Below are 22,749 nucleotides of genomic sequence, written 5' to 3' on the forward strand. Positions count from 1 at the left end.
TAATCAAGCAATTATTGGCCTGTGTGATCCTGTGAGGATATGTTCATAGAAAACGTAAGGTACACGGATATTTCGGTGTAAACGGCCCGTCATTTCTGGCAATAGCATGCTTTAATATTTTAAAGGTTAGAATATACGTCTAGGACATCTTTATTAAGATTTGTCATAATTATGTCTGGATGATAGGTATGTAACGTGCATATATAAGCATACGTATATAAAGTTATTCGCATGTGTGGCTTGATAATAATATATTCCGGAAAGAATGCCAGTTTCTAGCCCTCCCAAATACTATAACGGCGACGTATCACAAGTGAGTCGTCGTGTACGTAATAAAGTCTGAGGCCAGCTGCCTTCAAAAGAAATATAATCATTCACAAAGGGTAATGTGGGCCCCTTTTATTTACAAAACGCGTGTGCTCACTGCTCTGTAACCTAATCGGCGTTGCTAGCAACGCCCCTGAGGAATAGTCGAACACCATTGCAGTCCCTGATCCCGGCTTTCCAAAAGACGCTACACGGGGGTGCAAGTTTATTCATTGTGGTCGGAGGCGAGAAACACATGCTCTAACCCCCGTGGGGTGGTGGTATCTGCTAAAAAGTCGAGCAGAAAGAGAAGATGACATTTTTTAATGAAGTTCGGGCAAAAAATAATCGTAAAATAAGGACAAAAGCGACTCTGTGCGTCGCTTTGTGTTCCACGACCATGCAACAAAAACTCCGCACACCAAATATTTCGAGCACCGAAATGTCCTAGACTCTTCAGACTGCTAGATGAAGCCTAAAACAAACCATTGTACTATACATGGGCTGCACCTACGCCACAGAAGAACGTCGCACTCCGGTTTCAACCATGCTGGTGGTTGAGACGACCGCGATTTGCAGCGGAGCTATGGAAGACGGTGGTGCGTTGGGCTGCAGCAAGCGCTCGCGCAACAAAAAAGAAGCGGAAACTACACGGCCAGCTTCTACTGTACTCCGGCGATCGCAACATCGGTGTGCACTGCGACGGAGATGCTGTCCAGAAAAAGAAGGCACGAATGGCATGCAGAGCCGGCTCAGGACAGACGTCGGTGATGCGGCCGCTCATTATTGAGTTTGCGGGGCGCATTTATTTGTTAGCGGTGTGTGACGCACTGTCATAACGTGTTTGTGAATGCTGTGAGGGCCAATACGACACCGACGCGCTAAAGTTAGTGGCCCAAGTGATGACTTTCCACTACACCACAAGTTTGTGTGGTAGAAAGAAACAGTCTAGTGAGGTGCACCTTGTGTTGTTGAGCAGCGCTTCGCAAACATGGAACTCAGAAAATGTGGTTATAGTTGAGTTGGAAGTCACTTCCTAATGTACACAACTTCACCATTCGAAATAACATTCAATCTCGGCTCCTGCACCCAGCCGATCGATCGTCAAGTGGTTCTGTGTGCTTTAAAGTGTTTGCGTACAATAAAGCTTCTTTTTCGGACAAGGTAATCCATATCGTGACATGCGCTCTACTGGTCATGCGCTCTTGTGACGTGCACTCTAATGGTAAGCGCGCTCCTATCGCAGCGCTCTCGAGTCGCGCGTTCTAACGTCGGCGCTTTAGTTACACTGAACTAGAATATAGGGGCAGTGGAAAAAATGTCGGCGGCGTCCCATCGGCCGTGTGAAGCCAGAAGTGCAGACTGCCGCGAGTGGCGCTGTTGTCGAAATCCGGAGGACATGGCTACTGTAACATGGGATATGGCGTCGCGTACGTTCTCAGATGGTTTCTGTAGTGTCTATGGTCGTTTTTGCAATTTGTTTTTGTGATTATCAAGTGCTTGGCATTGTGATTACATAGGTTCGAGTTTTAACGCTATGCAATGAAAACGAAGAGAAAGAAGACGGATGCGCAGCGCTACGCGCCAGCATGCAAGACTGGTTACCCCAGTATTCACTAAATTGTGGAAGTAAGCTTTAACCAATTTATTCATACACGTTGAAACACCCATGAAGCATTCAAAAGCCACACTAATGAACCGCTAATATCAAAAACAGCTACGCTTGGCGCGAGCTTCACTGGCAGGAGTGCTCCGGAATCGAACACCAGCGCCACCTGGCAGGTTCTACACGAAGCGCCTCACCTGGAGGCCGGCTATAAAAAGTTACAGGTCAAGAAGGTAGCGGCAAATGCCCCTCAAAGGGAATCATATATCCCTCCGCCACCTCCGCATCCAATAGCGTCCCATCGTTCCCGTGACGTCGCGGCCCACGCGCGAGGAGGGTCTTGCCTTCCTGTACATATTTTCGACTTTGACTTAGCATTGTGGAAGCCCTGAGAGGGAGATTAGTGTTTTCCCCCTCCGATGGAAACAAAGACGACTTTCGGGGATTAGGTTCCCCCTCCGATGGATACAAAGGCTGCTTTCAGGGGCTCGGTTCCTCCTCCGATGAATACAAAGGTCGCTATCTTAAAAAGTGGGATCGGAGACAAGCTGGCATCATTCTGTAGCCAATATCCACCCATTGAAGCGGAACAAGGAGTGTTTCCAGTGAACTCCTCTTTCGACTGCGGAGGGATTTGAAACGGGCGCATCACGCTTGTGGGAGGAGCTTCTCCTACCTTCTTGACTTGTAACCGACTATAGTGTAGTGCGCTCGAAAGGGCCCCTCCCGTCTGAGTCCACCTTTGGGGAGCGATAACTAAATAAATTCTGGGCCGCATCGAAAGCACTCGGGCATATGCGTCATAGACCTAGAGGAGATTCTTTATAATGAATTACAGACTGCTGAGTGTCGCCATTAATGGTACAATTGACGGCGCGTATGCCCGAATTTGTGGGAAACGCCCCCTTTTTGGCCGATTTTGACGTCTGAGGCAACCTTTGGAGAGCGATAACTAAATAAATTCTGGGCCGCTTCAAAAGCACTCGGGCATACGCGCCATACCTAGAGGAGATTCTTTATAATGAATTACAGACTGCTGAGTATCGCCATTGATAGTACAATTGACGGCGCGTATGCCCAAATTTGTGGGAAACGCCCCTTTTTTGGCCGATTTTGACGTCTGAGGCAACATTTGGAGAGCGATAACTAAATAATTTCTGGGCCGCTTCGAAAGCACTCGGGCATACGCGTCATACACCTAGAGGAGATTCTTTATAATGAATTACAGACTGCTGAGTGTCGCCATTAATGGTACAATTGAAGGCGCGTATGCCCGAATTTGTGGGAAACGCCCCCTTTTTGGCCGATTTTGACGTCTGAGGCAACCTTTGGAGAGCGATAACTAAATAAATTCTGGGCCGCATCGAAAGCACTCGGGTATATGCGTCATAGACCTAGAGGAGATTCTTTATAATGAATTACAGACTGCTGAGTGTCGCCATTAATGGTACAATTGACGGCGCGTATGCCCGAATTTGGGGGAAACGCCCCCTTTTTGGCTGATTTTGACGTCTGAGGCAACCTTTGGAGAGCGATAACTAAATAAATTCTTGGCCGCTTCAGAAGCACTCGGGCATACGCGTCATAGACCTAGAGGAGATTCCTTATAATGAATTACAGACTGCTGAGTGTCGCCATTGATGGTACAATTGACGGCGCGTATGCCCGAATTTGTGGGGAACGCCCCCTTTTTGGCCGATTTTGACGTCTGAGGCAACCTTTGGAGAGCGATAACTAAATAAATTCTGGGCCGCTTCAAAAGCACTCGGGCATACGCGTCATAGACCTAGAGGAGATTCCTTATAATGAATTACAGACTGCTGAGTGTCGCCATTGATGGTACAATTGACGGCGCGTATGCCCGAATTTGTGGGGAACGCCCCTTTTTTGGCCGATTTTGACGTCTGAGGCAACCTTTGGAGAGCGATAACTAAATAAATTCTGGGCCGCTTCAAAAGCACTCGGGCATACGCGTCATAGACCTAGAGGAGATTCCTTATTATGAATTACAGACTGCTGAGTGTCGTCATTGATGGTACCATTGACGGCGCGTATGCCCGAATTTGTGAGGAACGCCCCCTTTTTGGCCGATTTTGACGTCTGAGGCAACCTTTGGAGAGCGATAACTAAATAAATTCTTGGCCGCTTCGAAAGCACTCGGGCATACGCGTCATACACCTAGAGGAGATTCCTTATAATGAATTACAGACTGCTGAGTGTCGCCATTGATGGTACAATTGACGGCGCGTATGCCCGAATTTGTGGGGAACGCCCCCTTTTTGGCCGATTTTGACGTCTGAGGCAACCTTTGGAGAGCGATAACTAAATAAATTCTGGGCCGCTTCAAAAGCACTCGGGCATACGCGTCATAGACCTAGAGGAGATTCCTTATTATGAATTACAGACTGCTGAGTGTCGTCATTGATGGTACAATTGACGGCGCGTATGCCCGAATTTGTGGGGAACGCCCCCTTTTTGGCCGATTTTGACGTCTGAGGCAACCTTTGGAGAGCGATAACTAAATAAATTCTGGGCCGCTTCGAAAGCACTCGGGCATACGCGTCATACACCAAGAGGAGATTCCTTATAATGAATTACAGACTGCTGAGTGTCGCCATTGAGGGTACAATGGACGGCGCGTATGCCCCAATTTGTGGGAAACGCCCCTTTTTTGGCCGATTTTGACGGTTGAGGCAAGCTTTGGAGAGTGATAACTAAATAAATTCTGGGCCGCTTCAAAAGCTCTCGGGAATATGCGTCGCAGAATTGGAGGAGATGCATTATTATGGCTTATAGAGTACTGAGTGTCGCCATTGATGGTACAATTGGCGGCGCGTATGCCCAAATTTCTGGGACACACCCCTTTTTTGCCTGATTTTGACGTCTGAGGTTGTGATGACTTAAAAGATACTGGGCCGTTTCAAAAGCTCTTGGGCGCACGCGAAGCAAACCTACATAAGATTGATTAATTAGCGGTAACAGCGTGCTAAATGTCGCCATAAATGGTACTCTTCATGTCCCGTTTGCCAAAGTGTCTGGACCACGCCCACTCATTTTGGCATTTTTATTTTTAATACCATTCTTGGAAGTGGAACAGCTGGTGAACTGAAATTTGGACACTTTGTAAAAGATAGTTCGGATCAAAAAACGCTTTGACTCCTTAATTATTCAGCGCTTTAAGTATAATGTATTTGAGCTAATTACGCGATAAGAACAAAAAAAAAATCTGCATTTAGGTTTTGTGTTTATCAATTAAGAAAATATTCAGTGTAGTTGCCGTTTTGTTATACATTACATATGTTGCTAAAAAAATGTATTTAGGAACGCAACAACGTCACTGAATCCTCGAGTCTCCTCACCAACTGCGGACTCTTTTTGGTATTTAAAGCCCTGGGAACCACTTTAAATTTCAGTAATTTGAAAATAAAAACTGTTTCCATGGAGCTAGAGACATTGGCTATATATATAGCAAAATGCAACTAAATTGATCGTGTGGTTTTCTTAGGGTTTGCATCGAATGTTGAAAAGACGTATGATTTTTCTGCGGTTCGCCATAGGAACCAATGAGTAAAAGTTTGGTTGCATTTTGGCCAGACTTATTATAAACCCAGGACCACGAAAATTCTCGTGGAGGTTGAGGGCAACGTGTTAAAACGTGACACAAAAGTGCAAAGGGATTGAGTGATTAGTTTTCTTTGTATAAAAAAAGATCGCTTTGGTCCATTGAGTTACGGGCGCCGGCGCAGCAGCGGCCGATAGATGGCGTAAGTAGTAACGGCGCTCGCCTGTCCGAGAATCTTGGGGTTGTGTTTGGTGTAACTACGCCGTTAGGTATTTCTTTAAAAATAAACAGTTGACAGTCAGCGCTCCGTCTGTGTACATCTTCTCTGTCTTGTGTCCTTGTTCGCACTGTTTTACCCGTAAACATACAATGAGATGTCCGCATCAGGAGAAGAACAATCTCGGCGGCCCAAAAGGTAACCTGCGGCTGCTGGATGACTTGATGTAAACGGACCCAAAAATTGCGGGCTTGGAGAAAGTATGTGATATTAAACTGAAAAGTTAATATTCTCAAATCATTATCCAATTTAATCCCAAATTCTATGACTCGCACATGCCTATTATTTTCAGTACAAAGCCACAGGCAAACCAAGAAGTAGTCGGTTGAATTTATTGCCGAATAGAATACATTTTGAGTGCCCAACTGGATGCTTTGCTTATGTTTGAAAGGTTGCGATGAAAAATGCAATATTTTAATTGGGTGAAAAGCAAAGCTTTGTAACAATTATGTGCATGATCAGATTCTACAAGTTATTTGACATGTAGACACAACATTTTATTTGAAAGCTAACAGAATTTTTAAAAAAGGCCGTGAGACTTATGTCAATGTCTTCTTCACTGCGTGTTCGTGGGACTCGGCAGACATTCGTAAAGGGGATAACTGTCACAGCATGTTGAATAATTGACCAAAATCTGTTAGCTTAGTAATTAATAGCTTTATGGGGCATGTTGCAACTGCAGTGTTAAAAGCCAATCAATATTAGAGGCTATCTCGATTTAAAGAATTCACAAAAAGCCAAGCTTCTTCGAGATATTCATCGTCAAACTTTCGCGTTTTTAATGTCAGATGCAAAAACCGCACTCAGTTTGAGCTCAAGAATTCGTGCCATTAATGGTGGGTACAAGAGTGACGGTCCTGCCAGGCACGTCGTCACTATCTCGACAGTGTGTCCTTGGTAGATGCATCGGCGTCATACTTCCAAGATAGTGAAGGTGCATTCGAAGCAGACTTTTACCGTACGCATTACAAGTAATCAAATTACTTGTAATCGATTACGTTTTGGAGTAATTTTGTAATCAGTTGATTACTTTTATTAGGCAGTAATCACAAGAGTAATCTGATTACTTTTTGAAGTAATAAAATTACTTGTAACCGTTACAATTTGTCCACGGGACCCCCCCCCCCCCCGCGCCCCCCGGGCACACGCCTTTTTAGAGCGCAGCTCTTAGGCGCCCGTTTCCGGCTTGAGCGGCGTCGCCGTCGGCGTAACCGCGCGGTGCATTATGGGTAAATTTCCCCGCTAAATCTAGCGGAAAAATTTCCCCGCTAAATCTAGCGGAAAAAATTTCCCCGCTAAATCTAGCGGAAAAATTTCCTTGCTAAATCTAGCGGAAAAAATTTCCCCGCTAAATCTAGCGGAAAAATTTCCCCGCTAAATCTGGCGGAAAAGTTTTCCCGCTAAATCTAGCGGAAAAATTTCCCCGCTAAATCTAGCGGAAAATATTTCCCCGCTAAATCTTGCGGAAAAAATTTCCCCGCTATATCCAGAGAAAAAATTTCCCCGCTAAATCTAGCGGAAAAAATTTCCCCGCTAAATCTAGCGGAAAAATTTCCCCGCTCAATCTAGCGGAAAAAATTTCCCCGCTAAATTTAGCGGGGAAATTTTGATCACGTGACCGGGGGATCACGTGACCTGGGGAGTCACGTGACACCCCGAGATCACGTGAGCCCGCCCGAGGTCACGTGACCTCAGAGGGGGCACGTGACTCCCCCACGTGACCCCACCAAGGTCACCTGCCCTCGGGGAGGGGTCACGTGACCCCCCCCCCCCGAAAACACGTGGCCCTCAGTACCCTTCCCTCCTTCTCCTCAAGAGCTGCGCTCCAATTCGGCGTTACAGGGGGTTGTAAACGGCTTTCACTTTTTTTATAAAATGAAGAAAATAAAATTTGCTTTTTTTTTTTCTTTTTTCAACCGGAAAGAAGAAAGATTTTTGCGGAGCTGTAGGAAACGAGGTCAATCTCTTTCTATGTACAGTTTCCGTTGAATGTCCGTTTTCTTTTTTTTTTTTTTTTTCGAGCTGGAACTGGGGAGTGGGAAGCCCCGCGCAAGCCCCAGTGCGTGACAAAGGCCATTCAGGGCGAAGTTTGAGGAAGCAGAATGTAGCTTTGTGAGTCCTTCGTTCAAACTAGCCCCCTCACCCACACACACACAGAAATAAAAAATAAAAAAATCCTGCTTAGGGTACCTATACTCGCAGTCCGTAGGAAAACCAGAACCGAAGAATGCCTAAAGCGGATGAAAAATATAACAAAGGCAGTTCAAATATTTCCCTATTTCCCCTACGTGGTCTTTGTGACAAGCAATGTTTCGAGTTGAGAAGTGGTCGGGGCGATCTCTTCCGCTAATGAATACTACACATGATCCGTTTCAAATCCTGGAGCTGCTGCTCTTTCGTATAACATGCGAGCTCATCCACGTGTGAATAATAAAATGAGCGACGCAAACCTTGAGCGACAACCCTTGCTCAAGCTTAACAAGATCTAGAACCCCCTCCGCTTCCTCCCCCCTCCCCTCCCCCCCCCCCCCCCACACACACTGGCGAACGCCCAAATCATTACACGTCTTCAAACGAATGCTACACTCTAAAAAAAAACGTGCAAACTAGCACCTTTTAGGGTTCTTTCGCTTGTCCAATGGGCGGCACCCTTAAAGGTGCAGAAAAGAACCCACAAAAAGGGTTCTTTCTAATGAACCCTATTTCGGGGTTCTTTTCGGATCGTTTATTGGTTCTTCTTACTGAACCCTATTTTTGGTTCTTTTCAGAACGCTTCTGGGTTCTATTTAACGAACCCTCTTTCGGGGTTCTTCTAAGATCGTTCTTTGGTTCTTCCTAATCAACCCCATTTCGGGTTCTTTCCCGAACCCTTTTCGGTGCTCATGATGAACCCCATTCCGGGTTCTTTCCAGAACCCTTTCTGGTGCTCTTAATGAACCCTATTTCGGGTTCTTTCCAGAACCCTTCTTGGTGCTCTTAGTGAACCCTATTTTAGGGTTCTTTTCGTATCCTTTATTGGTTCTTCTTAATGAACCCTATTCGGGTTCTTTCCACAACCCTTCTTCGTGCTCTTAATGAACCTTATTTCGAGGTTCTTTACGGATCCTTTTTTGGTTTTTCTTTATGAACCCTATTTCATGTTTTATTCGGAACCTTTCTTGGTTCTTTAAATAAATCTCGAGTTCTTTAGATTATGTTAGCGTTATTTTAGTAAACCATATTTTGTACTTCTAACCCTCTTTTATGACAAATCGTTTTTTTTTTCACATTCCTAGTTAGTTTTAGTAAATCGAATTTTGTATTTCTTACTCCACAAGGTGATTGTTTTTTCTACCAACCAAAGTGTCTTTAGATTGCTCATTAATCGCTAGCACTGGGCCTTTTCGACAGGTTGACAAACATCAGTCTGGCCAACACATAAGTGCACTGCAGGTGCCAGTGTGATTTAAGAAAGCTGTAAACCCCAAATGAAACTACTTGAAAGGGGCATGGACACAGAAATTAGGCAAGTTATAGTATTTGTTACATGACAAAACGATAGCTTATTGCATATACACTAAACAATTCAGAATATTTAAAACTCCAATAATTACAAAATTATTTTTTTAATGTTCATCATGTTTATCTGGGGACCAGGATACCTTGACACAACTCCTACTGTGGCGACGGCAGCTCGTCGATAAACCATGTGACTCTGATTAAGACGTTAAACAATCTCTCTTTCGTTGTTCTCTACCCGCGTTCGCCACGCCACGCCTGTCCGTTACTCAGGCTCTGTACCTAAGTGACGTTGAATTCGAAGGAGCAAGCTGTGCCAGATATTCCAACTTCCCAAAAATTGGGAGGGAAAAGTGGGACAAAGGAGCTTAGTTGAGGCGAGGGACGCCTGGGCGCCTTCTGATCCATACCTGAAAGTGCATACAAGAGATCTACGAGTGGCACCGCCACGCAGCTTGGGACTGACTAGAGACACTAAAGGGACAAGGCAGATGTCGTCACCAAGGCCTGGCTTGCTGAGTAGGTGGACCCAAGGGTCCCGCAACTAATTAGAATTTTTTGTGAAACTAATGCATTTTTTGATAAACTAATTTGGCAGCTTTATAGTAACATGTAATGGGCTTCGGTGACATACTTAGATTTCATTTTTTCCATTCCTGAAAAATCTAGAACCATTTGAACTCTAAAATAATACCTACAGCTGTTCTTTTGTTTTACACATACACGTAAACAATTGTTTGTGTGTACGTGAAATTAATGCTTAGCCTATTTAGAATGTTGTTATTGCCACTACAAATTCTTGTTCCCCCCAATGCATTCCACGAGAATGCCCTTAAGGTAATGAACTTGAACTTGAGCTGAAGTAACTCCCATGAAACATAGCGTGGACTTTTATGGTACTCCAACAACCAAAACAGAGCCCAAGTGATCCTACTCGTCAATATAATTAGGATAAAAATGCATGGCGACTAAAATTGTAGACTGGCTTGTTGATACGTCACAAAGGAAACATAAAAAACAGGTACGGATAGAAGTGACTCGGCAAACAAAAGGATCTCTCAGTGGAGGTTGCTACCAGGAATTACAGATAAAACAAAACACTGAAGATAACTTAAATCATATGGCACCACCTACCCCCATGGATATCAGTTTGTGTATTGAACAGAGAAGAGGAGCAAAAAAAAAAAAACGTTGCAAGAGGAGACACCTCCAGGTGCATTGTATGGTGGGAACAATATGTGATCCACTTTTGCGTAGCCTATGCAGGTCAAGCAAAGCCCTATATCAAAGCCAGCCCTCGGTGTCGTGTGAACATTTGGCAGTACAGTTACCAGATGCGGTTCCATGACCGAGTTCAATAAGATGAGATAACTGCAGGCTATCAGGATAGAATCGCAAGGATATGTGGAAGCTGGTGAAATTTTGGCTCGTGAAAACCACAACTGCTTCCTCATCCGGTCCATCCCTTAGTTAAAAAAGGAACTTATCACCTTCAACCAATAAACAAAAGCAAGCAACCTCGGCATTCAGATAAGGTAGGTGGCACAGGGTGATTCCTTGTTGTGTAGTATGTACCATAGAAATAAATCAGAGATGCAAATGGTGAACTGTGAGCTTAGAAATAATGTGTCACTTGTCTTTTTTTTGTTTTTTTGGGAATCAAATTATTTACAATCTTTCTTATCTGTGCCACTTATATATAATTGAAAATGGAGGGAACCAGATTTGTGAACATATGAAGAAAAACTATTTTCCTTGTGCCGAATGACACTCCAAGTACAACTCTTAGCTACCGCAGAATACCATGCATCCGCCCATTCCACATTAAGCGCCGATATCCAAATTTTTAAGATCCGAGAAAATATGCATAGTACATTTATACGTAAAATTGATGACCAGGCAAGCGCACATTCTCCATTTTTTCGCGATTATCTCTAAATTTTGAGTGGGCGCTTGCCTGGTATTTTACAGTAATACAGTAGCCTACAATTGAAATAAAGTAGTGTTGTATCCTGCATGCCAAAAGATACACAAAGGCTTGCCCAGTGTGATGCAGATGGACGCTGCGGGAAGCTCTTTGAGTTGAACATTGGAGATGCGTGTTACATTCTAAAAGTAAACAATGAAGCCCCCCCCCCCCCCCCCCCCCGGTTCAACTTCAAACCATATAATTATCTGAGCATGTTTCAAAGGCAAGAAAGCACAAGTGGCTACTTTTTCCATGCATTAACAGACAAAATGTAATCATCAGTGGTGAAGCTTACAAAAGAACTGCTTATAGCAGCTTCTGCAGCAAAAACATGGCTTTTGTAGCACATATTTCATTTAATTTATTTCACACTGCAAACTTAAGGACATGACGTCCCGAAACCAAGACCACACGCAACGAAAACAGCACAACCAAGCACCGGGGCAGGATACCACTAGCAGACAATAGTTGCTTGAACGACGGCAAGTTGAAGTATTCAAATAACGAACCTGCAGCAAAAAGATGTCCGAGCGTTCCTTCATGGCTGTGGTAGCGTGCCTCGAATGACTGGCGTGGGATAGCGGCTTCTGTAGAGGCATCGTAGCTGAAGACCAGTGCTGGCAGGCTCCTAATGCTCCCAACTTGAAATACACCAAGATGGGTCCCAGGAACCACTGTTTTCCCGTGGTCGGCTCGAGAACAATCAATTTCGTGGCGTCCTGTGGTTCGTCCAGCATATGGGCCCCGTCACTGCTGGCGATGCTCAGAAGTATAATCTGCAGCAAAAAGATGCGTGAGCGCTTCATCACGGCTGTGGTAGCGTGTCCCCCACATCAGAGCTTTTGGAGCAGGCGATTCCGGTTTATCACATTGTAAAAAGCGATGCAAGTACTATAGAAATTCCCGCAGTTCCTCACAGTGTCATAAAAACTATTATAATTGCAATTATGATACACAATTATTCACAGGGGATAGAAAGCAAAAACACAGAACTTTGGCAATGACCTCATTGCCTTTAAAGCTTGATGCAATAACTAAATCAGTCCCATCTTCGACAACTGCAAAGCAACAAAACTATTTAAGCATAGCGAATAAACCACACGTCACAACAAGCATTTTTCCCCAAAATGAAAGTAATGGGAGGAAGATTCATACGAGTGTTCCTCAAGTAATCGGTGCCACCGAACCAATGATTGACTCCGCTCTTCCTCCCACGCAAGGCATCAATAATCGTTCCAGCCAAGGAGAAGCTACTACAAAAGGGAAACTAAGGGTTGGACACTCTTCTCGGAAAGTGGCCACTTTTTGCTTGAGCATATATTTTAATAGTTGCTTTTACATAGGCAAATATAAGCGAGTAACTTGGGGTTCCTCAATTTTATGAAAGAAAAAAATTGTTTTCGTCTATGGAAGCTCACCGTGGGACGGAAGTGGTTTGTGTACCTTAGTCCTATTTATTATCGAACGGTAATACATCATATCTACTGAAAGTATTTAATGAATCATAACGGCCGAAGCAGGTGGCATGTCGTCATCTGCTTCCAGCCAGCATCTAATTAAGAGCCTCAAGTAAAAGTGTGTTCAACTGCTAGATCAAGGCATGTGTTCATGGGCACCATTAAATTGCAAAATTTTGCTGTTGTTTACGGGAATACGGGTAGTTTTTCAACGTAAATCCGGTTAAAAACAGATGCTTGAAGATTTTATGTGAAGAATAAAATAACACTTTTCTATAGACACCATTTTTGTTCCAATAGTTTAAGCATTTTTACACGCAGAAAACTGTATAATCCGCCATCTTTAACGCTGCCATTAAATTGCAAACACACTCCATGGTTTAAGTTGAATGCAATCTTACTTGAGGCTCTCTAGCATCTTATGACGTCAGTGGTGCCACCCGTGGTGCCACCGACGTCATGCACGCACGACCGCCGTTCGCGCGGTAGGCCTACCTCACTGATCTCTAATATAGGGGCCTGGAAGGCGCTTATACCCCTGCCAGACGGGCACCTAAAAGGACCTTTACGCCAAAGGACCTTTAGTGTAAATGTCATTTAGGCAGTGCCACACGGCAACTCAAATGACATTTACCGTAAAGGTCCTTTTCGGGAACCTGAGTTCCCACAACTCCTTTACGGCTGCTAAAGGCCTACTCTCGTCAGCAGCGGTCTACACTAGAGACGCGGATTGAAAATAAAGATCGTACTGATTTCTAAAATAAATATTTTTGTAATTTTATTATTAAAAAAGAGCGTGTTTGACGTATAATCTGTACAGACCTCGCTCTACTAATAGTTTTTTGTACCCATGGCCCCAGCTATCTAGTAGGCGTAGTCGTCCCGCTGCTCGCCTGCTCGCATCGTTCGCTTCGGCACTTCGGTTTTCCCCCTTTCGATTTTTCTTACAACCATAGTTATCTAGCTTTTATTTCTCTACTTTATATTTTATCATCCTTTAATAGTGTATTACTAACTGTACTGTATATATTTAATCTTTGTTTTGTATATATATTTCTATATCTCTCGCGTCGTGCGATATGTCGAACGACGGAGGAGCGTCGACGAGTAGGAAGGGGTCGCCGCGCGTCCATTGGAGCGTCGACGCGACCTGGGCGCTGATTCGGCTTTGGGAGGATCGGCTGGAGGACCTCCGTCGCGCCAAGAGGAACGGTGCCGTTTACGCCGAGATCGCGGAAGCGTTGGGGGCCCTGGGCTTTCGAACGACGAGGGACCAAGTCCACAACAAGATCGAGAATCTGTGCAGCACTTATCGGTAAGGAAAACTTCACACGTTTGGTGTAACCTGCTAATCCTACGAACACACACACGCCAAACAGTGCCGATAGGGACGACCGTTCAATTTGCGCGGCGCGCAAAGACAGGGCTCGCCTACCTGCAGTGTTTGTCTCGCGTGCCGTGTTCGGCCACCGCTCCTTTGCGTAGCTCGTACGCGTTTTGAGTAGCCGTCTTCGCCTGCAGCAATGTTCAAAGCTTCACAGCTGACTTGCCATGTTTCATGATCTCCGAGGCTCAAACCACATAAGACATCGGTACTGAAGAGCTAAACTCACCTAGGAGCAAAATCCGTTTAAATCTACAGGGCGAGTCAAAGGGATCGATGACTTTTTGAAGGGACGGCATAAATCGGTTTCTAAACGTATCAAGCTACAATTTTGCATAAAGGTGGCGGTGAACGTGCATCAAGGGTACAAAAAAATTCACTGAAGAAACTTGAGTAAACAGTCAGAAATTAAAAACATTAAATTCCTTCCCACGGCGACCCGAAGGTGTCTGATTGGCGCAACAGTCGGACTCGACAGATATCAGCAGTGCTCTCAGCGTCGACAGCAGTGAAGACACCGAGTACCGCATTTTTCAGAGTCGGGTTTAGTGATGACAACTCTTGTTGTGGCTTGTTTTGGTTTTACCCCTCCTCGTTGAGGCGCTTCACACAGCCCAGAGGTTGCCGTCAAAACTCCACCCAGAAGCAGTGGGATCCGTATGCCCTTAAAGCGCTTGCTTCGACCCCCTTTGTAGAGTCTTAGTCCGACACGTTCAGAAACAGATTTCTGAGTTTCCTTCAAACAGCCATCAATCCCTTCGACTTCAACTATTTTATATGTATTTGTATGTTGTAAGCAATAACAGGCAATGCCACAGAAGGTCTAACCTGACATTGCGATACGATTAGAAAGTAAAACATGCTGATTTTTATGTGCTGGCACTATATACATGGTTATCACTGACATCATACCACTTGCTGTTGTGGCAGCTGGTATATGTGTCCCTTCTGCAGCATATGTTCCACCCCACTGAGGTTGTTTTTTTGAGCAATAATAAGTAGAACTGGCCACCTGCACAATGCCATGACGTCACATGCAAGCCACGTAAAACAGGTAGCATCATGTGTGCGCCAATCTTCAATCTGAAGGTGGTTTGCAAAGCGATTTCTGTTTATTAGGTGTTGTGAGTGTTGCATGTACATTTACGGAACTACATGAATGTGACACTTACAGCTGCCTTAATTTTTAGGAAACATGCACGGGAAGGCACCACCACGGGATCCGGGAAGCAGACCTGGGCCTACTACTTCGCCATCCACAGGTTCATGGGGTCGCTGCCGCTCAACAACAGCAGCCTGGTCGTAGAGAGCTGCCTGGACCGTGCAACGCCTGCAGTAGTGCAGGTCGGCTGGTGATATCAATCTTTCATAACAAGGTTTCTGTATTATTAGATATTCAACGGTTCCTACATACACCAACTCGTGTTTACAAACAGGTCGGCAAGCTCTTATACGAAAAACAAGTCGTCTGCTTCCGACCTACCTGTCAGAGATCCAGCGATTCTGCATGAACTGGGACTCGTCCTTCATCAAATAGAAGAGGAAATACCTCAAAGGCTACACTAGCGCTTCCGAAGAATGGCTACTGTCCTTTATGTGCCCTCGTTGGAGGTTCCTAGACGGGCCATCGGCAATGCAATGGTGACGATACCGAAAGTGGAGCAGGCGACTGCAGGTCTCTCACTTGTCGGGTAAGTTAGTCCTCGTGTTGTTACTTTGGGGAGCTAAGGCTGCTGTATAGAGCAGCTCTATGCTTCGTTTCACGATAACTTGGCGAACTGTGGAGGCTGCAGCTTCCACGACCCAATAAGAGTGTCTGAGCAAGGCACGTGACAACACTCCATAATCGAGGCCACGGAGCTAAGCCTCGTTACCACCACAACAACAGCATTATCCGTGACAAAAAGTTGTTCTAGGCTTCTTTTACTGTTAGTAGTGTTGCAGTGAGACCCTTCTGTCCGCCACACTACATGACACGGAAGATGTAGACATGTTACTTTTTTTTCCAATGATACTTAATACGGATCAACCCTTTCCCAGGAACAATATGGCTTTTGAATGATATGTGAACGATTGCAGCCGTGTAATCCACCACTTCCGCTCAAACATCGCACTGTGCCGTGGCATTAGCACCCACCACAGATTCGCTAGTAAATTGAACGTATGGTTGTCTCATAAACTGTTTCCAAAGAGCTCACTACTCTAGCGGATGGCAATGTTGCGCCGGTGAATGTTCATCTGAAGTTGGTTGGTTTCACAGCAGACGACCTTTGATCAGCAGATGACAGCCAGTTCCTCCAGGTCTTGATTTTGGAGCAGTGACACAAACGCTCCCGTGACATAGAGTCACATGCCTCGCTCCAACGCTGTTTTTGGGTCGCAGGAGCCGTAGCCTCCACAGTTTGCCAAGTTATCGTGAAACAGAATATAGGCAAAACCAGTGGTGTAATTGGTAGACTTCTGACCAAAGGTGGTGGCCAGGTAGTTCTTCAGCGAGCAGTTGGTGGATGGGTGTCAGTTCATTGAATATAGTTAAGGAAGGAGTTGAAGAAGCCAAAGATGACAGCAGATTCCTCATGCCCGTGCGTCCGAAAGTGATGGTACATCTGTTCAATGATGCAACATGCCTCACACCGATGCACTTGTGGAATCACGAGGGTGTAGCTTCCAAAGTTTGCCAAGTTGTTGTGAGATGGATTATAATACCTGAATTGCGGTTTAATATGAATATCTGATTGTATGGAAATTTTCTCAGTTGCTTGCAGGCTTGCAGGATGGAGGTGCAGAGGATGGCGAGGTGTTCGAGGAGCCACCTATGGACGTGGGAGACGACTCACATGATGTCGGAGCCGCTGGAGTCGGCTTCGAGGCTCCAGATTTGAGCGGGCACAGAGGAGAAAGCTTGGCCGCAAGCTCAAGGAGGGCGAGCACCGCGAGCACCAGCTGCGCTGCAAGCACCTCTGCCAGCAACGGCGTGTCCGTGCCAGCGAGGGCGCCTCCAAAAAAAAGGGCTCAGCACCCTAATACTGCCCTCATTAGGGCAGCAATTGAGGAGCAGAAGCTCCTCCGTTTGAGCTTTGAAGCCGCTCGAGCAAAGGAATTCGAGCTCCGGGAGCGGGAGCTCCTTCAGAAAGAACTTGTGTTGCAAGCGCAAGAACGTGCTTTGAAGCAACAAGAACGTGCTGCGAAGGCGCAGGAAGACCTGACTGCGGCGATGATCGCTTTTCTAAATAAAGCACCAAAGTAAGCGGATGGAGCACATTTGTGTTGTACTTTGGAGCAATTATTCATCTAGCTATGGTATTTGATATGTCTTTATTGTTAACATGCACAATTCCAAGTGTTCTACTACGCACTAATATTCATACTACCCCCCCACCCCCCCCACCCACACACAAAAGAAAAATGTTATGGAAAGTGACACTCCTGTGTCTCGCTGTTATAGTGACTGACAGGGCGAGAAGGGTAGCCACCTCGGTGGCTCCGAGGCGAGGGTGGTGGCCTACGGATCCCATGTGGCGGGTTCGAATCCCGGCCGAGGTGCCCGCAATCTGACGGAGGCTTATTGCAGAGGAGGCGCCGTGTAACCAAGCTTTCAGTATAGTCAAAAGATCCCCAGGTGGTCCAAATTAATCCTCAATCCTCCGCTGGGGCGTGCCAGATGCCCATCGTTGGTTTGGCATGTAAAGCCCCCAAATTTGACTTGGAGCGAGAAGAGTGAATCTTTCCGAAACTCCAGCATCTCCAGTTAATATTGGGGAGGAGATCAGACCCTGACACCCCAAGTGACTAACTTTAGAACTACACAGATGGGGACGAGAAATAACAATGAGCCAGCGCTTGGCTGACGAAACCGAACGCTGCGTCAGCGTTTGGCTGGAGTTTGTGTTCGGTTGCTTGCGGGGAACGAGGGGCTCTTTTGTTTCTACTCCGGCCTGCATGAAGAATGCAGCATGCAAGGTGCATATGCCCAGCTCGGCACAAAAGCCGAAATGGGTCAAGCTCGCATTCTCCGACAACTGCTTTCGGGAGAGATCCGGCACCAACGATAAACGTGACTGTTTCGTGTTAGTATTTGTATGTTACACTACCCTGCGCTCTATTGCAGAAAATGAGGCGAACATGACCACAAGGCCTATGGGCATGTCCACAGACGTGTCGGGTAAACACCGAGGTGTGGGGACAACAAATAAGTTGGAGCAATACCACTTAGAAGACAAGGCCTTCGCATGACCTTTGGTTAGTAGATCCCTGACCCGCCCCAAGCGGCAAACAGCCCGAAGCTTGACGAGAGTATGGGTCACGTCGCAACTACGTCTCGTTCGCTGGCGGCCACAGCTGTGTGCGCGCGACTGCAGAGTGCGATAGAGAGCTTCCACAGTTATTTGCAATGTGAAGACAACTACAAGATTGCCTGTATTAGCAGCCTACTAATGTAATTTCTCGCGACACCATTGGTTGCCGGTCTTAGCAGCTTGTTAATGTGAGCTCGTTCTGAGCATGACCACTGAAGCAGGCAATGGAGCAGACGATGGTGCTCATCCGGGCTACCTAAAGGGTGCTAAAGGGATCTACTATTGATTATGTTTAGAGGAGCAAACACGCAGGCCTTGATCTCCTCACCAATAGTACCTAGCAAGTTCCACATCTAGTACTGATAGGCCAGACAGGAATGCAGAGTGAACACAAGTACTATGTTAGTGACTCAAAAGAAAGTTTCAACTCTCTTTTGAGAAGCCTTCGGCCTGGAACTTGTGCCCAAACCGTGTCTCGTGCTACCCTGCCAGATGGGGCATCAAAGTTGAAACGTGCACACCTCTACCATCTTCATTCAGACATAAAAAAAAAAGATAAAAACTGAAAAATGGTTGAAATGTTCAAATAAATACTGCGGTTTAACTTCATTTGAGACAACGGGAGGAGGCATCGAAAGAAGTCAGCTCTAAAGCCAAATTTTTTTGGCCCTGAGAAGGGCCTTTGCTGGGGCTCAAAAGGGCCTTTTCTTCTGTGGTGGTGAAGGGGTCTTTGCTCTGCTGGTCCTCAAAAGGGCCTTCCTTCCGGTAGAACTCGAAAGGGCCTTTGCTTCGCTCTTCACTCTAGTGCTGGTGAAGGTAGGCAGCAATGGAGTCCCGGACACTCGAACCATTGCCTGCCACGGCATCCGTGTTGCAGACTGGCTGCTCGTAGAGGCGGGCCTCCGTGCCAACTTCGGTGAGCCACTGGGACTCCACGCCGTCGTTGAAGTGCTCGCAGATGTTATTCAACATGCAGCAAGCCCGTATAACGAAGCGGGCGTTGTCCACGTCGCACTCCAGCCGCTTCATGATGAAGCGGAACCGTGCCTTGATCCTGCCGAAGGCGTTCTCCACGACCCTACGTGCAGACGACAGTTGCCGGTTGAACTTCTCCTGCGGAGACTGTCCCGCGACATTCTTGCGTGCGTATGGCTTCAGCATGTTGCACGTCAGAGGAAAGGCATGGTCGCAGAGAACCAGTGGCGGCACGGCAGTCCCGTTGATGGTGACCATTGGTGTTGTAAACGTTGGCCCTTCCAGAATTTTGGCCAGTGCCGACCTCCGAAAGACATGCGCGTCGTGGCACCGCCCTGGCGTCCCCACGTTGACGTACCGGAACCGGTACCGGTGGTCTACAAGGGCCAGGAGAATGATGCTGTACCTGGAGAAAAAAATACAATGCATGCGTCAGTTTTTCACACATAATACGTGAGGCTTCGGGTTTTCCTAAAGCTGTAGATTCAAAAAGAAAATTTTTACACATTATCAGAGCTAGCACGGCACATTATTGAAAATGACAAGCTAACAATCACCTGCTAGCATCTCGTGTTTCGGTAATGTTTCGTCATTTCCACCTCATTAAACGCGGAATACATTTTAGCGCTGAAAACATGACACAAAGACGAGAATCGGACGCCACAGTGCGATTCTCGTCTTTGTGTCCTTGTGCTTTGAGCGCTAAAATGTATTCCAAGTTCCAAAACGAACTAGCCCAACAATCTACTCTACTGAAATCCATTAAACGCAGCTATTTTTGTTTTGTTTTGTTTTAATTAGTGTACTTACCAGCCCTTGTAGTTGTAGTAGTCGCTGGCGTTGACCTTAGGTGGCGACACGGGGAAGTGGCAGCCGTCCAGCGCGGCTATGCCCTGCGGAAATTCCAGGGCAGCCTGGAACTCGCGGACGTGGTCGGGGAGTTCGGCGGCGGTCATCATCTTGAGCCAGTCGCGCTCCAGCTCGGAAACGACGATGTGGCAGAACTCTTTGTAATTATCGTTGACCGTTGACCGCCCCAGGCCGAACAAGTGGGCGACGGTCCTGTCTTCCGCGCTGGAACACAGCTTGTAGAGCGCAGCTCCAACTCGTTTCTCGACCGATATAGTGGGGCGCATAGGGGTGACCTGGCGCTCCATGTGGGGCCGACAAACGTCCACGATGTACCGAAAGGTCGCCGGCATCACCCGGAAAGCCTGCTTGAAGTGGCTCTCCGGCAGGTTCGGTAGCGTCTCCTCAAACCATCGTTCACCCCGAAAGTACGCTTGGACGCTCCGCGGCATGGTCGTTTCTCCTGCTGTCGCTGCAGCGATGACCAGGCTGTTTGCAAGAAGCCTTTCCTCGAGGAAATCAGCTTCTCGTCGGGCAGACTGAACGTCGGAGCTGATCGACGTCAAAGCCTCCGTGATCGACGACAAAGAACTATTCAGCGATGCTAAACCACTTTCATGGTGGTTGCGCAGGCACACCAGGAACGCGACACGAGACGCAGGGTCCATCGTAGCCGGATCAACATCGGGAGGAAGATCCATCGAAGGAACAAACTGGGGCAACTGCGTTGAAACTCGAGCGCGAGCACGACGCCGAACTGAACAGGGCAAAAGCGTAAAGAACGGGAAGGAGTGCGCGCACTGAGCAACAGGACCGAGCAAGGGAACCTGGCAACGCCCCTCCGAGCGAGCGGGCGACGCTCAGGGTTGCCGCTAATTGCCAAAAAACCACTGTGCATGGGCATAAAGCAGACATTGTTGTAATCACTCGACTAAACTCGTCATTTTGTTTTTTCTAATATTTTGTTTGCTTTAGAAAAACTTTAAAAAAATATTTATATCGCGGAAATATTATCTTTCAGGCGTGAACGTGCTTTATGCGTTTGAACGAGCTGCGGGAGTTCAATCGCTGTAAACATCCTCTAAATGACATTTACTTGTGCCGTCTGGCACGGCAGAACGTAAAGGTCATTTGAAAATCCTGAAGGCCTTTGGCGTAAAGGTCCTTTTAGGTGCCCGTCTGGCAGGGGTATTAGCCTAGCTCGGAGTCGGGCACGAGTGAAGCCATCGGAAGTTCGATGCTTGTCCCAGAAATCGAGTGTTTGCTGGGTTTTATAATGGATTCAGTGAATGTTTTGATTCATGCTTTCTTGCATTTTTACGTGGGTTTTAATAATCCTTTTTAGGAATCAATCTTGAGAATGAGGCACTTGAACTTGGGGAGTGTACACTTAATCAACTAGAATCTCGAAATTCTCAGACATGAAATGGCTTCCAAGAAGACATCTCGGGCCTGCATGAACGCGACAAGCAGGCTCTATTGTTATAACAAAAGCAAATCAAGCGCCTTGGACACTGTTTCGACCACCGCTCGTAAGAGTGGGAAAGCCTGTCAAGCGCTCACTTCCGGGACAAGCTGCTTACTTCCGGTGGCTTTATACCTGTTCGCTCAATGCGCCATCCAACCCTCTAGTGGAGATTATTGGCCCACCTCAAAACAAACTGCCATAGACAAGAACCTTTTTTACACATAAACTCACTGATCTCTATGACAATTGTTCAATCGCGCATCCCCGCTCAGCGAGTGCGGCCACCAGACGGCAATGTTGCACGTCGAAAAATTGTGTTTTTCGAGCGTTGCCGAGGCTGGCCGCAGCGTGCTGAAGACACATTTTCTACTTGTTCGTCGTCATTCGCCAGAAACATTTTTTTAAAACCCTGCGTAAGCCGGATACTTGCTAATGAGAACATGTGTGAGTTTTTACGGAAGCGCAGTGCCGAGAGAAAAAAGCACAACTCGTTGAAAGCAAGTTTCGACGGTCTTGCGGCATGATCAAAGCTTCCTTGGCATGCCGAAGCGCTGAGTCTCTGTGCCTTGGCACGCTAGATTTGTGAACATATGAAGAAAAACTATTTTCATTGTACCGAACGACACTCCAAGTGCAACTCTTAGCTACCGTAGAATACCATGCATCCGCCCATTCCACATGAAGTGCCGATATCCAAATTTCTAAGATCTGAGAAAATATGCACAGTACATTTATATGTAAATTTGATGACCAGGCAAGCGCCCATTCCCCCATTTTTTTCGCGATTATCTCTAAATTATGAGTGGGCGCTTGCCTGGTATTTTACGGTAATGCAGTAGCGTACAATTGAAATAAAGTAGTGTTGTATCCTGCATGCCAAAAGATGCACAAAGGCTTGCCTAGTGTGATGCAGATGGACGCTGCGGGAAGCTCGTTGAGTTGAACATTGGAGATGCGTGTTACATTCTAAAAGTAAACAATGAAGCCCCCGCACCCCCCCCCCCCCCCCCCAGTTCAACTTCAAACCATATAATTATCTGAGCATGTCTCAAAGGCAAGAAAGCACAAGTGGCTAATGTTTTCATGCATTAACAGACAAAATG

The 22,749-nt window shown here is 46.3% G+C and overlaps 2 protein-coding genes across 2 annotated transcripts in view; one reads left to right on the forward strand and one right to left on the reverse strand.

Moving 5' to 3' along the window:
- Positions 1-17,306, forward strand: part of LOC115330896 — a 30,355-nt gene extending 13,049 nt beyond the window's left edge. The window contains exons 2-4 of the mRNA XM_040212031.3: positions 13,766-13,990; positions 15,250-15,403; positions 16,815-17,306. Coding sequence (XP_040067965.3) covers positions 13,766-13,990; positions 15,250-15,403; positions 16,815-17,306 — 871 coding nt within the window. The remainder of the gene's footprint in view (positions 1-13,765; positions 13,991-15,249; positions 15,404-16,814) is intronic.
- A 1,834-nt stretch (positions 17,307-19,140) lies between these two features.
- LOC120841164 lies at positions 19,141-20,988 on the reverse strand. Its single transcript, XM_040212030.3, has 2 exons — positions 20,140-20,988; positions 19,141-19,735 (listed from the first exon to the last, which is right to left on the reverse strand). Exons 1-2 carry the CDS (start codon positions 20,877-20,879, stop codon positions 19,156-19,158), a joined length of 1,320 nt encoding a protein of 439 aa, XP_040067964.1. The 5' UTR covers positions 20,880-20,988; the 3' UTR covers positions 19,141-19,155.
- Positions 20,989-22,749: the final 1,761 nt, after the last annotated feature.

This window comes from Ixodes scapularis, unplaced genomic scaffold, assembly GCF_016920785.2.
Source record: "Ixodes scapularis isolate PalLabHiFi unplaced genomic scaffold, ASM1692078v2 PGA_scaffold1__304_contigs__length_218370807, whole genome shotgun sequence".
NCBI lineage: Eukaryota > Metazoa > Arthropoda > Arachnida > Ixodida > Ixodidae > Ixodes > Ixodes scapularis.

Excerpts from the sequence above, each read along its gene's own strand:
- LOC120841164 (XM_040212030.3), bottom strand. The coding sequence starts at position 20,879 with ATGGATCTTCCTCCCGATGTTGATCCGGCTACGATGGACCCTGCGTCT. Across the intron at positions 19,736-20,139 it reads TACTACAACTACAAGGGCTG|GTACAGCATCATTCTCCTGG; the intron begins GTAAGTACACTA and ends TTTTTTCTCCAG.